Raw genomic sequence first — 15,851 nt, 5'->3', positions numbered from 1 at the left:
GTGTTTGCTATCTTTTCTTGAACTTGAACATTGAGGAGAATCCAATTCCTGTTTTTAAGGAGTTAAAAACAGTGAATTGAACCTTGTCCTGTTACATCATTTCCTCTAAGGGGAGGTGGCCTGGCTTCTACAGGTGGCAGTGCTGTTATTAAAGCGCTGGGTTAGATTTTTGGCACAGGAAATAGTACAACCAACGAAACTAAACACACACAACCACAAGATAACAACTTCTATGCTATAAGACAAAGATCCGGTTAGCCTTTAAAATGTTAATTCTCACCCAGGTAAAATACTTACAGAGTATAAACTGTGATGATTTAGATGTGCAAGAATTATGGTCATATATAATTGATGTCAGATTTTGTCAAAATATAATTATAGTCATGTGAACAAATTAGGACACCCATGCTAAAGTTGACTAAAAAGAGGAATAAAAAAATCATCTTTTAGAAATTGATCTTAATGCCTTAATTAAAAAAATGAGGAAAAATCCAATCTTTAAGGACACCAATTTTCTTTGTGAATGAATAATGTATCGTAAATAAATAAATGTTCTTCCTTAAAATACAGGGGGCATAAGTAAGTACACCCTTATGTTAAATTCCCATAGAGGCAGGCAGATTATAGATATTTTTAAAGGCCAGTTATTTCATGGATCCAGGATACTATGCATCCTGATGAAGTTCCCTTAGCCTTTGGAATTAAAATAGCCCCACATCATCACATACCCTTCACCATACCTAGAGATTGGCATGGTTTTATTTCAGTTAGCACAATAGCTGGTTTGATTTGCATTGAGAGATGATTTTATGGAAAGTACCCCATGCCAATCTCTAGGTATGGTGAAGAGTATGTGATGATGTGGGGCTATTTTAATTCCAAAGGCCAAGGGAACTTTATTAGGATCCTGGATCCATGAAATAACTGGCCTTTAAAAATAAAAATCTGCCTGCCTCTATGGGAATTTAACATAGGGGTGTACTTACTTATGCCCCCTGTATTTTAAGGAAGAACATTTATTTATGGACGCTACATTATTCATTCACAAAGAAAATTGGTGTCCTTAAAGACTGAATTTTTCCTTTTTTTTTTAATTAAGGCATTAAGATCAATTTCCAAAAGATGATTTTTTTATTCCTCTGTTTAGTCAACTTTAGCATGAGTGTCCTAATTTTTTCACATGACTGTAATTGGGGCATTGTCTGGTGTTGCTTTGCTCTCTCTCTCTCTCTCTCTCTCTCTCTCTCTCTCTCTCTCTCTCTCTATCTCTCTCTATATATATATATATATATATATATATTCATTTGCATGGGACAGTTATTCAGTTATAATATGCAAAGGTAAGAATTCAACACCACCATAATGTGTGGGGAAAATGTGGCAGTGCTGCGGTCTACCTGCAAGAATTTAGTGCATAGAATAATTGTTTACAGTGTGTAAAGTAAACTTTGCAATGCAGGATTGTGGCAGACGTTGGCAGCTTTTTTCTACTTTCAGTAAATGTGTAATCTAAATGACGACATAACCTTGCTAGTTATGCATTAAAAAAAATATGAGGTCTTCAGTATTTGTCAAGGTTATGCATTTCAAAAAGGCCATTAGAAATAAAGAAAAGATTCACTCTGGGGTGAATTTGCAGTGGATGGTGTACTGCTATTCCTATTCTGTGGAAAACAGCAAGTGAAGTGGAATGTGTGAGAGGGAGAAAAATCTGAGTCAGAAGAAGGTTGAAAACCCCTGCAGTTTGCAAAGATATTCCTAGCATTGCTTTAGCAACCACCTGAACTCTGTAAACAGAAGCTCAGCAATGGGACTCCCTTGAAAATCAGCCAATTGTTTGATTAAATCAGTTGCTACTTGCGTGCCAAATTTGAGCTACATAAGCGAAAGCAGGATATGTTTCTCAGGACTTTGCAGTAGTGAAATGTAGTAAAATGAATGTCAGAATTACAGGTCAAGGGTCAGCCATGTCCAGGAAGTCTTTCTCAGGTGGGGGTCCACCCCGGTACCAGCTACAGGTTGTGTCAGAGCGGCGGATACAGGCGTACTGCCGAGCCTGCTCCCCATTTAGGCTGTTATCCAGCAGCCAATCAGTCCACAAGCACTCGTTTTCTCCTGTAGACGCACACGGGACTGTGTAACAGGTGTTGATCTGTGGATAGAAGAGTTTTTGAGTCATCCTGTTTACTTACTCATTCATCACATTATTTGTCCCTGAAGTTGGCCTCCCCTGTGTTATGAATAAGAGGTTTGTTGGGGTAAAGGTTGGATGGAAACTGTCTCTATAGACACATGATGCTACGAACAAGTGTTGACTGAAAAAAAACCACACACTTGAAGGTCTTTTGTACTAAAATGGAAAGCAGGTTTGAGCAAGAGTGAGAGATGAGAAATGTGACTTTTTTTTACTTTATCTGTTGCTTTGTTTCTTGAGGCATCTCTAAGACAGATAGATAAGTGGGAGAAAGATAAATATGTATGAATGGAGAACAAACTGTCCTTACTCACTCTGCATTCACAGCCCATCTGGTATTTGTAGTTGAGATTCTTCTTCTGTGACAGTGATAAGTTGTCCCAGGACTCAACTAGGTCGCATTGGCCAATAGAAATTCTCCCATCACTCCACATACTTCCTGTTTAGTGACATTACAACACCACCACTTACTAAATTTCATCTTGTATTTAGAAAATGAAGTTATGTTGCTGTATTTTATAGCTTTAGGGATTATTATTTAACAGCAAACATTAGTTCACATCTAATAGAATTCAGGTTGACTGCCATAAAATGGCCAATATTTTACAATGTTTACAACACATCTGCTTGTTAAAAGACATTTTCAGAAATACACATATTTGCTTTCTTGCCAAGAGTTACATGAGACGATGAATACCACTCTCATAATAGTATGGTTAGCTTAGCTTAGCAAAAAACTTGAAAGAGGGGGGCGGGGAGGCTAGCCTAGTTCTTGGTTTTTGTATGGATATAGTGATGAGATACAGTGTAAGGTGTTAGCTTTAGAGGTGCTGGTTGGTGAATTTTGTTACCTGTTTTCAGTCTTTATGCTAAGCTAAGCTAACCGGCTGCTGGCTATAGCCTTATCTTTACCATACAGACATAAAAGTCATATGGATCTTCTCATATTTTCCAAAATGTCAAACTTTCTCTTGCTTTTTCCTACAAAAGTGCAATATAAAAAAATCTGACCATTGCATACTGTACCTGAAAGCAAATACCCTGCTTTATTGTTGGAGTCTAGTTTGACTCCACACAGTGAGGAGAAGACTGGAGTGTACACATACTGGATGTCCTTGGCCTTGTCAAAACCTTTAAACATCTGGACACAGAAACATACAGGGGGAAGAGAGTGGAGAAGGAACTGTATAAGCCTGGCCTAATATGAATTAAGTACACTATATACTGGATGTGGCAGCAAGTAAGCAGGAATCAGGAGTCTCCAAAATATAACATACTGGGTCTCAGTCATCAAACAGGTGTGAAGTCAACTCCTAAATTTATAAATAAAACTGGCTGTAAATTAAAAAATATATATACATTTTGGATATTTAGCAGGCACGACTGCTCAGTATTGATTATTAACACCGCAAGATCAAGTGGAGACAAACTTTTGCAGACATTTGGACCATTTGAACTAGACTGTTTCTGTGTTTGAATGTTGTCAACAATAGACTGATCAGAATGTGTTTACTTTTCCTGACAGACTACAGTCAGCCAATACTGTATCAATTATAAAGCTACACACAGCAGCAAAAATTGTAAAAAAATAAATAAAAAAATGGTGTATGTCTCCCCCCCGCAGCAGCTATTACTGCTGTCCATAGATCTCACCTTGATCATTTTGATTTCATATTGGATCATCTTCATGTAAGGTGAGGAGCTGTTGCTAGGCGACACAATTTTCTCTCCAGAGATCTTTGCCCTTATCACTGTCAGGAAAAGAAAGAAGAAGAAAAAAAGAAAGGAAGGAGGATTATGCTTAATTGAAATGCCAAATAAATGCAGGAGATGAGATAATAATCTGATTTACATGCCAGAGACAATGGAAAACATTCTAGTAGATAGATACTGTAGATAGATAGATAGATACTGTAGATAGATAGATAGATAGATAGATAGATAGATAGATGTGTTTTTTTCTTCCTTTTCTCCTCCTCCCTCCTTTTCTATCTTTTTACTTGTCACTGGTCTTTCTCCCCACACAGACAGTGTAGCAGTCCCTCTCAGTAGTGATACAGGATGTGTCCCTTCTCTCCTCTGGGAGGGAAATCAAAACCCATATGGAATAACAAGTAGCTTTCTGCTTGCACACTTCCATTAACTGACTCTACACACACACACACACACACACACACACACACACACACACACACACACATACTTTATAGTCAAGCCAAACCATGTCTGGCACAGAAGTGACTTCACAGTATTTTATTCCATACTGTAATCAAGTAGAAGGGTAAAGTGCCAAGATAATTGGTGTATGTTTCTTAAAGTAACAGGAAGGTAGCAGTGAAGTCTTCTAATTGTACAACCTCTCATTTAAAAACAATATTAATATTATTATTAATGATGCCTGTTTTACTTACACAGACCACACCATGTACTTGTGCCATTGTGTTATTACAGACTTCATTGCTACAGAACCACTTTTTTTCTTTCCATCAAACTCATAAAATCTGCACTTTTAGACATCTGCATGAGTCATTATGTTGAGTGCCAAGTTAAATTCACTGTCAAACATTTCCTTTAAACTAATAACACTGCTGTGGCTCAATCAGTCAAACATAATTAAGTTTTTTATTATAGCTTTTTCTCTGGTTATCAATAAGTCCCAACACAGTGACTTGGCAGACAGCTGCATTAACAATGAACTAACATTAACAGAAAAAACGCAGTAGAACAATGCAGTAGTATTGAGTAGAGTACTTTAGAAATCATCATGTACTTAAAACTGTAGTAAGGCTGTAGTTAAACCCAAAATACAATAGCAAAAGTCTAATGAATGGATCAAACAGTGTATTAAACGGCGTGGTTGACTCCTCTAACATATGAGCTGCAAACGTTAGCATGTCCGGCTAACTAGCTTATTTTTTTATTACAGTAGTAACCTAGCATTTTGTTCAAGGTCAGGGGAATCTCATAGGCTACTACATTGTTTTGTGGGGTTAGAGGTTACGTTTAAAAAAGCCCTGTTCACGACAAGCTCGAGGATAATGTTAGCAGCTTTGTTTTGCTTTTTGGATTTGGGGAAGTTTACAATGTAACAGCTCTAGACTAACTTGTTATCCGAGATAGCGTTTAGTTGTGCAAACACATTGGTTAAGGCATATTTATGGTTGTACGTAGGCTCTACACAGAGCCTACGCCGTAGTCTACTTAAGTGGCCTATGCCATTGCGAGGATATATACTTGTGCGCTGGTGTGTGTGCGTCGATCAAGCGCATCTCTTTAAGAGAATAGCAGAGCTGGTATGTGTGTGCGTGGGGAGTGTGTGGTAGAGACAGCGACGGTATTTAGCTTTGAAACCAACACCGACTCCGGCGGTGGAGTAGGAGAAACAACGTGTTTTACCTGTGCTTTTCTGAAAGCTGTAGCAGGTGGACCAATCACAGTTGTTGTGGCCCAAGTCGCCGCAATGTGTAGTTACATTTTTGGACAGGTGCACATCAGGCTACGGCGTAGGGTCTCAGGACTCATTTGGGAACATTAAAACGTCAGCCAGAGACAGCATTTTCAACCAACTCGGAAAGCTAACATTTGTTTAACTAAATAATTAATTAGCTAGCTACTGCTAATAAAATCTGCGAGCGACAATCATCATTTCAGTTAACAAAATCAAATCCCGCCAGCTAGGAAATATAAACCTACTTTTGTCTACCACTGTAAGAAATTATGAACCAATTGTTTCAAAACTTACCAAGAATTTTGAATCTGCCTCCATTATCATTGTAAACTGCACTATATGCTGTGTGAGATGTGCTTAACAGGCATAGCAACAGTAAGGGGGCAGGGCTTATCTTAGATGCTTGATTATACTGTTGATTATGTTATAATTCTGGTGAGCAATACAAATCGTGGAATAAGTTGCCTAATACCCATTAACTCTGCTATATAACTGTTGTTCCTTGTCTTCCACGTTGTTCTCTCTAAAATAGAGAAAACAGTCCTAGATGCACCAGAGTGAGATGGAAATAGAGAAGGGAAGAAACAGATAGGACCAAGTGGAGCAAGTAACCTTGGTATAGCCGTAAAGGAAAGAGAAAAGCTACAGTATGAGAGAGAAAGAGAAAGTGTGACCCAGCACCCCTCCTTATCTTCACCCTCTCACACAGCTCTGCAAACTATGTTTGTGCTTTTCGCCTCATCGCATAACTACACCACCAAGCTCTGTGTGTTCTGTGAAATTGGTTGAGGAAAAAAACACTTAGTCAAGAAGATAGAAAGGCAAGCAGACAAACAAATGCACAGACAGAAAGTTAATGATAACTTGTGAGAGGTGCACAAGCGCATAGATGCTCTATGATACCTTACAATACACTTTACAATGTCTGACACACCTGCCTGTAAACTAACCTACACATATGCAGCTGTGACCTAAAAACTGCATGCAAAGAATAAAAGCTCAGTTTGATTAATGGGTTCATCCATTGGAGTGGCATGGATACCTTTTTGTAATATTCGTCAAGTTTTTTTTCAATTTGTTGGTATTTATATAGGTGAAGCCATAAAGAACTGTACTTAGAATTTAGAGTTGCTTGTACTTTACTTGAGTATTTCCATTTTATGTTACGTTATACTTTTACCAAAGTATATTTGACTGAAATGTTGTATTTTGTATTCCAGCAACACTGGGCATATTGCTGTTTAAAAAATTAAATTGCACTAGTACAGTATATTAGGTTGTAATAGTATAGTAGTTTGATGTAACACCAAACAAGTAAAGTATACATTAAAATGCAGCTAAAAGGCCAAAGTGTCAATACTTTATAACATAATAAGTACTTTTACTTTTTCTACTTTCTGCCCATACTTTCCTACTTCAGCTCAAGCTAAATTTTGAATGTAGGACTATTACATGTAATAAGAGCCTGACCAATACTGGATGTTTTAGGCTGATGCCAATATTGTTTGTTGAGAGTTTCAAAACTTCATGTGAGATGATAATGATTTTTTTTATATTAACACATAACGTAAATAAAATAAATAAATAAATAAACATGTCTTCTCCGGGAACCATCACCTTATCGTGGTGGAGAGGTTTGTGTGTCCCTATGAACCTGAGGGCTGTGTTGTCTGGAGCTTTGTGCTCCTGGTAGGGTCTCCCAAGGCAAAGTGGTCTCAGGTGAGGGGCCAGACAAAGAATGGTTCAAAAATCCTATGAAAAAATCGAGGAAGGGATGAAGTGACCCTGCCCGAGGAAGCCCGGGCCCCCCGTCTGGAGCCAGGCCCAGATGGAGGGCTCGCCAGCGAGCGCCTGGTGGCCGGGTTTGCCACGGAGCCCGGTCGGGCACAGCCCGAAAAAGCTACGTGGCGGACATCCTCCATCCCATGGGCCCACCACCTGTGGGAGGAACCGCTGGGGTCGGGTGCGCTGCCACATGGGTGGCAGTGAAGGTCAGGGGCCTCGACGGACCAGACCCGGGCAGCAGAGGCTGGCTCTGGGGACGTGGAATGTCACCTCTCTGTGGGGGGAAGGAGCCGGAACTTGTGCGGGAGGTGGAGCGCTACCGGTTAGATCTGGTGGGGCTTACCTCTACGCACAGTCTTGGTTCTGGAACCATACTCCTGGATAGGGGTTGGACTCTTTTCTTCTCCGGAGTTGCCCAGGGTGTGAGGCGCCGGGCGGGTGTGGGGATACTACAAGCCCCCGGCTGAGCGCCGCTACGCTGGAGTTTAACCCGGTGGACGAGAGGGTCGCTCCCCTACGCCTGCGGGTTGTGGGGGGGGGGAAAAACTCTGACTGTTGTTTGTGCATATGCACCAAACAAGAGTTCAGAGTATTCGGCCTTCTTGGAGACCTTGAGTGGAGTCCTGCATGGGGCTCCAGTCGGGGACTCCATAGTTCTGCTGGGGGGACTTCAACGCGCACGTGGGTAATGATGGAGACACATGGAGAGGCGTGATTGGGAGGAACGGCCTCCCTGATCTAAACCAGAGTGGTTGTTTGTTGTTGGACTTCTGTGCTAGTCATGGATTGTCTATAACGAACACCATGTTCGAACATAGGGATGCTCATAAGTGTACTTGGTACCAGAGCACCCTAGGCCAAAGGTCAATGATCGATTTTATAATCGTTTTCATCTGATCTGAGGCCATATGTTTTGGACACTCGGGTGAAGAGAGGGGCGGAGTTGTCAACCGATCACCATCTGGTGGTGAGTTGGGTCAGGGGTGGGGGAAGACTCTGACAGACCTGGTAAGCCCAAACGGGTAGTGCGGGTAAATTGGGAACGTCTGAGGAGGCCCCTGTCCGACAGACTTTCAACTCACACCTCCGGCGGAGCTTTTTCGTGCATCCCTGTGGAGGCTGGGGGGCATTGAACCCGAGTGGACAATGTTCAAAGTTTCCATTGCTGAAGCTGCGGTGAGGAGCTGTGGTCTTAGGGTCTTAGGTGCCTCAAGGGGCGGTAACCCACGAACACCGTGGTGGACACCGGTGGTCAGGGAAGCCGTCCGATTGAAGAAGGAGTCTTTCCGGGATATGTTATCCCAGACGACTCCGGAGGCAGTTGCAAGGTACCGAAGGGCCCGAAGGGCTGCAGCCTCTGCCGTGAAAGAGGCAAAGCAGCGTGTGTGGGAGAAGTTCGAGAAGACATGGAGAAGGACTTTCGGTCGGCACCAAGGTACTTCTGAAAACCGTTCGCCACCTCAGGAGGGGGGAAGCGGGGAACCATCCAAGCTGTGTACAGTAAGGATGGGACGCTGTTGACCTCAACTGAGGAGGTAATAGGGCGGTGGAAGGAGCACTTTGAGGAACTCCTAAATCCGACTAATACGCCTCTATGGTAGAGGCAGAGCTGGAGGATGAGGGGGGGATTGGCATCAATTTCCCTGGTGGAGGTTGCTGAGGTAGTTAAACAACTCCACAGTGGCAAAGCCCCAGGAATTGATGAGATCCGTCCAGAAATGCTTAAAGCTCTGGGTGTGGAGGGGTTGTCTTGCTGACACGCCTCTTCAACATTGCGTGGAAGTCTGGGACGGTGCCTAAGGAGTGGCAGACCGGGTGGTGGTTCCCCTTTTAAAAAAAGGGGGGACCAGAGGGTGTGTGCCACTACAGGGGTATCACACTTCTCAGCCTCCCGGTAAAGTCTACTCCAAGGTGCTGGAAAGGAGGGTTCGGGTCGATAGTCGAATCTCAGGTTGAAGAGGAACAATGCGGATTCCGTCCCTGGTCGTGGGAACAACGGACCAGATCTTTACTCGCAAGGATCCTGGAGGGAGCCTGGGAGTATGCCCAACCAGTCTACATGTGTTTTGTGGATCTGGAGAAGGCGTATGACCGGGTGCCCCGGGAGATACTGTGGGAGGTGCTGCGGGAGTACAGGGTGAGGGGGTCCCTTCTCAGGGCCATCCACTCTCTGTACGACCAAAGCGAGAGCTGTGTCCGGGTTCTCGGCAGTAAGTCGGACTCGCTTTCAGGTGAGAGTTGGCCTCCGCCAGGGCTGCGCTTTGTCACCAATCCTGTTTGTAGTATTTATGGACAGGATATCGAGGCGTAGTCGGGTGGGAGAGGGGTTGCAGTTCGGTGGGCTGGGGATCTCATCGCTGCTTTTTGCAGATGATGTGGTCCTGATGGCATCATCGGCCTGTGACCTTCAGCACTCACTGGATCGGTTCGCAGCCGAGTGTGAAGCGGCTGGGATGAGGATCAGCACCTCTAAATCGGAGGCCATGGTTCTCAGCAGGAAACCGATGGAGTGCCTTCTCCAGGTAGGGAATGAGTCCTTACCCCAAGTGAAGGAGTTCAAGTACCTTGGGGTCTTGTTCGCGAGTGAGGGGACAATGGAGCGGGAGATTGGTCGGAGAATCGGCACAGCAGGTGCGGTATTACATTCAATTTATCGCACCGCTAGACGTAAAAAGAGAGCTGAGCCAGAAGGCAAAGCTCTCAATCTACCGGTCAGTTTTTGTTCCTACCTCACCTATGGTCATGAAGGCTGGGTCATGACCGAAAGAACAAGATCCAGGGTACAAGCGGCCGAAATGGGTTTCTCAGGAGGGTAGCTGGCGTCTCCCTTAGAGATAGGGTGAGAAGCTCAGTTATCCGTGAGGAGCTCGGAGTAGAGCCGCTGCTCCTTTGCGCCGAAAGGAGCCAGTTGAGGTGGTTCGGCATCTGGTAAGTGATGCCCCCTGGGCGCCTCCCTAGGGAGGTGTTCCAGGCACGTCCAGCTGGGAGGAGGCCTCGGGGGAGACCCAGGACTAGGTGGAGGGATTATATCTCTAACCTGGCCTGGGAACGCTCGGGATCCCCCCAGTCGGAGCTGGTTAATGTGGCCCGGGAAAGGGAAGTTTGGGGTCCCTGCTGGAGCTGCTACCCCGCGACCCGACCCTCGGATAAGCGGATGAAGATGGATGGATGGATGGATAAACATGTATTCAACATAAGAACCATAAGTATTCATTGGTTATGCATCAATGATTTAAAAATGTAATTTTAGTTGTTGTAAACAAGACAAGAATGTAATGTGATTTTATCTAGTGCACATGTATTTATATTTCTATTTAATGTCATGCTCATGTTAGGATGCCTATCATTGCTTTTAAGGGAGCCTATTGTAACATCTGGCCAGGGACTGCAGATGATAATTCTGGCATATTTACAGAAATGTTTATTAATACACACTGTCCCTGACAGTACCTTTCTGTAACTATCCAAAACTAACAATCTGTCATTAACTCCCACTTCACACAAACAAATTTTCTACGAGCATAATCCAACCTTCATACAGTCTTACTTGCCTATATATCAGGCCAGCAGATTTATCCGTCTAGCTCTACTTTACTTAAGAAAATACTTCCACCACTAGTTATTGGTATTCAAAGAAATGCAGCAAGTATTGTTTTTATGGGGTGCCTGGGTAGCTCACCTGGTAAAGAGTGCACCCCATGTACAGAGGCTTAGTCCTCGCCGCAGCCTGCGACCGACCTGCGGCCCTTAGCTGCATGTTAATCCCCCTTCATGTCTTAGCTGTCCTATCAAATAAAGGCCTAAAATGCCAAAAAAAGTATTGTTTTTAAAGGCCAATGTCACATCTTCTATTAAACACTGAACACCCATCTCCTCAGCTACGATTACACCACTAAATATGGCTGTTGTGATCACTACACAGAAAAACACTGTGCCAATGATGACTATCATCTTTAATCTGCACTTCCTTTGGCAAGGAGAAACATATCTGAAAGTAGATGCTTTGGCAAATTAGCTGTCCCATTAAAATCTTCCTTTCTGAACAGAATAAGGAGTCTATGTGGCCAATTGATGGTAAGCAATACACCACAGCATAACCGTATTCTGTGTAAGGATCAAATAGTTGTCAGTCTGAGCATTGACCATATATCAGTCAACATGGAAGAGGACAGAAGTTGCTATAGCCAATTAACCAAAAATAGTACAGTAATTTTTCATTGCAGCGTCAGTGATTTTAGTTGGATCACCTTCCAGACATAATAGTTTTTGGGTAGTGATTGTACATTTTAAATTACATTTATTGTAGAAATTACTAGTAATAACTGAACAGCAAAACTCATTGTATTCCAAGTTTGCTGTCTCCTCCTAAAATTATTCTCTTGGCCCAGATTCTCTGAAATGTTTACCCCCCACCTAGACATCTTTGAACTGTGCAGGCTTGGTTACTGACTCAATCCAGTTGCTGCAGCTGTGTTATGAACAGGAATAAGGACAGGCACGCCTGCAGAGTGAAAGTGGCTGTGCATCTGCCTCAGAGCTACATAACCAAACTAAATATTGCAAACTTGTTCCATGAGAACTGATGTAGTAAGTAACTTCCCTCCTCCCTGATGAATTGGCACCCTTGTCATGCTCACAAAGCTGGACTGTCAGTAGGCTTTCACACTGATATTGTTAGTATGCAGACCATTAGACCAAGCCTTTAGACATGGAAATGAAGTGGGGAGAGAGAGGGAAAGAAAGAGAGAGAGATGGAGTAGGCTGTGTTGGCATGGCTTGGCCTCTGTCCAACACACACACACTCACACTACAATACACACAATCTCAAATACACAAACACGGCCAGGGAATCGTCCAAGGTTTGTCCAGATGGGATATTACTCAGATGTACAGCTTTATTCAAAGGGCTCATCGACTGTGACAGCGCTGTCAGGTCAACTAAAGGCCACCACCAGCCTATGCTTAGAAAACAACCAGGACAGTGTAACAACAGATGCCACCAAATGAAAAGTTCTCTTAGACACACTACATGTAAGTGAGGGATTTTATATTCATGGGTCCAGTTGCATCCTACCTAAAAGGGACCACTGGCACTTGTATCCATTCAGAGGTGGACTCATACAAACTAAACACAGACCCGAGCATACCCCATTGAAATGGAATCCAATTACAAAAGAACCTGTGGTTAATTGACCATTTGTGAAGTCCCACCCCCCATAGTTACTGTTGCTATGCTTTGCAAGCTTTTCGCTGCTGCTCAGTACCTACACAGTTTACAATGATAGTGGTGGCAGGCTTATCGCTACAATGTCTTTGTCATTTTTGAAACAGTAGAAACACAACCTTAATTTCACACAGAGACAGAAACAGCTTCTCAATTCTAGCTAGTAACCGTCATTTTGCCAACTGAAATGACAACTGTCACTAGCATATTTTATTGTTGCTAGCTAGCTAACTAATTTTAATTAGCTCCATGGCTTGTCCGGCTGACTAGTTTAAATATGCATGCTTAGTGGCGACATGCATGATATCATGCTAAAAGACTGATCTGAAGCAGCATTGTTTTTTTACTGCAAAGTATAATAAGTTAGCCCTAGTATTACATGAAGTACAGTATGATAGGGGAGAACTTAACGTCAGTTTGTTCGGACATATCCGTTTGGATGCTTAGCTTACAGAAAAAAAGATACTTGTGTACTTGGACTGGACAGAAGTTATGATGTTTATGAGATTTTTGCTTTATTGTTCATATTTTAAATCTGTATGTTTAACTTTTAACATTAGAGGAGAAAAGCCTTTGAGGATGAGGGCTATGTGTGTAATATAACGTTATCTTGGGTAGTGACTGTGCTGAGGTTGCTGAAGTGTTTACTTCCCCAAGACGTGGACAGAGCGGCTAACATTACACTAAACTCTGATAGCAGCAGCCCAAACCGACTCTTGCACAGGGGCGAACTACTAGACAGCGGATGTCTCAGTCCTGAAGGAGTCTTTTTCTAATGTAACCTGTAATCCTACAAATTATGTAGTTAGTTCATGATATGCTGCCCGGCTTTGGAAGTAATGCTAGTAAGTTAGTTAGCCAAAACATGCTAATGTTTGCAGCTCACTTTAGAACAGAAACACACAGTTTAAAACACTCTTTGCATTTCTGCTCTATCGCCACATCCCCATGCACACAGCTTTAAAATGTGGAGAAATCCAAAGCTTGACAGACCTACTGTAACTGGTTACAGAGTGATAACTGGACAATTGGGGGAGGGGTTTAGCTAACGGTCAATTGGAATCCATTTTGTTTAGGTTCAGTGGTTCAAACAGAAAAAAAGAGAGAAAAAGTGGTTCAATATGTAACGTTTGCTGATGAGCTGCATTACTTTGTAACATGTTTGTTTGAATAGTTTCAGTTTTTGAATGTTGGCTACACGGTTTATGTGTGAGTAACACGCAGCATGCATTGCTTTTGTGTCTTGTTAAACAGTTTTGGGGTTGTTATGTGACCAATGAATGAATAGAACAGAAGACCAACCAATTATTTGGTTGTTCAGCGTAGACTTCATGATCATACAGGACCTCTATCACACGTCATATGTAAAACTCTGTCCTAAAAACACTGCCCCAAAAACTCTCATTGTGTTCTCATAACCCAGATCTAATTTGGCATTATGGCGGTTTCGAAAACAGGTCTCAACCTCAATTTCAGACTGACTATTTTTTGAGACACATTTTCAGAGTACTTTGAGGGGGCTGACCCTCTCTAAACCTGAAGCAGACCAGTTAGAAAAACAAAACTAAAATACAGTCAAAGCAATTCCTTCGTCTACTTTCTCTTTCTCTCTGTCTTTCTCCTCTGCTGGAGAGTAACCTTTGACAGAAGCACATACTCCGGCCTTCCACAGTCTGTAGCCAAGTAATCAAAGTCAGAGCAGGCGTGTTTTGCTTAGACAAGAAATAACTGGATGATTGGGGGGTGGCGTTAAACAGACAGACAGACAGACAGGCAGACAGACAGACAGACAGATAGATAGATAGAATGTAGGCCGGGGCCACTTGACACTGGCTGTTTTGTTAGGGTTTGTTTTTGTGATGTGTGATGTGATTGAGAGCAAGAAGACTCAATTATGTAACTACAAAAACAGAAAGCAGGCTGCCCTGTTTTCCAGTAAAAGGCCGGTAGTGTATTTACCTTAGTATATAAGAAAAATAAAGGACAGTAAGAGAAACTGATCAACTGTGTGTAGATGTAAGTCTTATAAATATTGTTCACTTATAAGTTATAACTGATATTAATCAATAATCAGTCCACTAACAGTCCACCACACTTAAATTTCATAAAGCCATCATATATAGTGCTTAAATATCTTTCTGTTTATATGAATATAATTGGAAAAAAAAGCCACAATCAACATTTCTTTTAATTAACTACCATGAAAAGTTCGGCCCAGAAGCTCTATTGATTTGTTCTTATCACAGTAGGTTTTCACTCTGGATTTGATTATTTTTTTTCCCTCTCAGAAAATCCAATTAAGTTGACCAATAAGCCAAATCATCAATCAGTAAGTTAAGAAGGAGTGGCATTCCTCCAACATTAAAATCATACAATCCCGTTTTTCCACTATCATTAAATGCACCAGCTTTTATATTCTTAACTCCTATCTGGGTGGACAAAAACTAAATAGGTCTCCAGTTATTAACTCACCAATCTCAGCGCTGCAGAATAGCTGCTGTGGGTGTGCTGGATGGCAGCTACATCCCTCCACAACTTCCTCCATGCCTGCACCGAGCAAAAGGAGAACCCAAAACCCCAGACACACACTCCGCTCCTGGGACACAGCCATGATGACTCTGGCTGCCTCTGACCGCTCCACCACTCGATGAAAGCTTGGCAACCTCTTCTGATCCTGTTAAGTTCCACGGGAAAAGCAAATCAGGCAGCAACGGGGGAAGCACAAGGCAAGAGTCAAAGTAGTAAGATGATCTCTGCTGAGCTGAAAGGCAGCTGTGGATTGAAAAGTTTAAAGTACACCTCTGAATTCAAACTGGAGCAAAAAACTTGAGTTGAAGAGAAGCCTGCTGCTGCTGCCACTGCTCTCTCTCTTTCTCTGTCTGTCTCTCTTTCTCTCCCTCTCTGTAGACAACACACAGAGAAACTTACAATAGTTGGATCCCCTCACACTCTGGTCTTGAATGCTGAGAGGGTCGCACACAGGGAGCCCTTATGTACTCCACAATTTAGGGACAGCCTCCTCAAACGCAGGGGGGGAAAAAACACCATCCTTTGCCTCTTCTTGTACCCTCTTTTGATGTCCTCCCTCTTCTCCCATTGGCTGCTGTAGGTGTATTCATCCAGTTATTCATGAAATCTATGAACGATTGTTGTGAAGTAATTGTTGGACAGGTCTGTGAAGCAAATATTAGAAATGACCT

General features: G+C 42.6%; 2 protein-coding genes across 2 annotated transcripts in view; one reads left to right on the top strand and one right to left on the bottom strand.

The window, feature by feature from the left end:
- The window catches only part of syn2b (synapsin IIb), an 82,219-nt gene that overhangs the window by 49,691 nt on the left and 16,677 nt on the right, over window positions 1-15,851 (top strand). The window lies entirely within an intron of this gene.
- LOC144517042 (metalloproteinase inhibitor 4-like) lies at window positions 1,313-15,601 on the bottom strand. Its single transcript, XM_078248834.1, has 5 exons — window positions 15,124-15,601; window positions 3,848-3,945; window positions 3,221-3,335; window positions 2,509-2,633; window positions 1,313-2,152 (listed from the first exon to the last, which is right to left on the bottom strand). Exons 1-5 carry the CDS (start codon window positions 15,260-15,262, stop codon window positions 1,955-1,957), a joined length of 675 nt encoding a protein of 224 aa, XP_078104960.1. The 5' UTR covers window positions 15,263-15,601; the 3' UTR covers window positions 1,313-1,954.

This window comes from Sander vitreus, chromosome 4, assembly GCF_031162955.1.
Source record: "Sander vitreus isolate 19-12246 chromosome 4, sanVit1, whole genome shotgun sequence".
Taxonomy (NCBI): Eukaryota; Metazoa; Chordata; class Actinopteri; order Perciformes; family Percidae; genus Sander; species Sander vitreus.
This window is presented reverse-complemented; position numbering and strand designations above follow the sequence as displayed.

Excerpts from the sequence above, each read along its gene's own strand:
- LOC144517042 (XM_078248834.1), bottom strand. The coding sequence starts at position 15,262 with ATGGCTGTGTCCCAGGAGCGGAGTGTGTGTCTGGGGTTTTGGGTTCTC. Across the intron at positions 2,634-3,220 it reads AGCAGGGTATTTGCTTTCAG|GAAGTATGTGGAGTGATGGG; the intron begins GTACAGTATGCA and ends GTCACTAAACAG. Across the intron at positions 2,153-2,508 it reads AGATGGGCTGTGAATGCAGA|ATCAACACCTGTTACACAGT; the intron begins GTGAGTAAGGAC and ends TTCTATCCACAG.